This window comes from Ciona intestinalis, unplaced genomic scaffold (assembly GCF_000224145.3).
Source record: "Ciona intestinalis unplaced genomic scaffold, KH HT000210.1, whole genome shotgun sequence".
Taxonomy (NCBI): domain Eukaryota; kingdom Metazoa; phylum Chordata; class Ascidiacea; order Phlebobranchia; family Cionidae; genus Ciona; species Ciona intestinalis.
The window spans coordinates 14775-15876 of NW_004190531.1; the positions used below are offsets into that span (position 1 = coordinate 14775).

General features: G+C 42.1%; 1 protein-coding gene across 1 annotated transcript; it reads left to right on the forward strand.

Moving 5' to 3' along the window:
- Positions 1-762, forward strand: LOC100176950 (putative methyltransferase DDB_G0268948). The gene has a single exon (XM_002121674.1). It carries the CDS (start codon positions 1-3, stop codon positions 760-762), a length of 762 nt encoding a protein of 253 aa, XP_002121710.1.
- Positions 763-1102: the final 340 nt, after the last annotated feature.

A 1102-nucleotide genomic window follows, 5' to 3' on the forward strand; every position in this document is an offset into this window, starting at 1 on the left:
ATGGTGGACGTGGGGTGTGGGAGTGGGCAGTCCACCGAGGTGTTCGCCCCATATTTCGATCAAGTAACCGGCGTGGATCCGAGTGAGAAGCAGATAGAGTTGGCACGAAGTGGGAATAAGTTTGCGAACGTTGAGTATAAAGTTGGGGATGGGGAGGAGTTGGCTGTGGAGGATGGTAGTGTCGATATGGTGGCGTGTGGACAGTCGGCGCATTGGTTGGATCACGGTAGGTTCTTCATGGAATGCAAAAGAGTTTTGAAGCCAAATGGATGCTTGGTGCTGCATGGATATGATCGGCCCGTTATTAGGGGGTTCCAGCCAAAAGTTGAGGGTTTGGGTGAAGTTTTGGAAAAATCCGATGAAATTTTCAAACAGTTTTACGAGAAATGTTTATTCCATCCACGACGCCACCATGTGGACAATCATTATCGGGACATAGAGATCTTATATGAAAGTCAGAGAAAAGTTCGTGACGAGTCAGCAAAAATTGAGTTTAACGGAAAATTTTCAGATTTCGTTTCCTATTTGTCGACTTGGTCGGGTTACCGAAGTTTTATGGAAAAAATATCAAAAGATTTCGAAAAGTCGTCGATAATTGATAAAAATTCACCAGAATTACAAAAAGATATTTTGTACCAGTTGTGTAAAGATTTGAAACAAATTTGGGCGTGCGACAAACTTAATGATGATGAAATAATGGTCGACGTTGCATGGGACGTGTTCATTATTATGTCAGAAGTACCTCATCTAAAAACAACTTAAGTTTATTCATATAATTATATATAAATATCTGTAAAATTATATTTCTTTAGATTTTCAAATATGAACGTGTTTATAATATTCTGCCTTCTGATTGGTCAATGTGTGGGCCAATCAGAGCACGCCAAGTTGGTCCATCTTGATCCATCTTTTCACATCAAGTTCCCAAAACTGACCCCACCCCAACTTAACCTCAGTGACCCCCGACCTCTGGGTCACGACCTTGAACTTGGGATGCAGCGCCCTCCTGTGGGCGAGATTGCTGAATATTTCGAAATCCCGTCGCCCCGGGAATTGTGGGACAAACAAGTGAAACAATACAGGTGATTGTGATGTCATAATA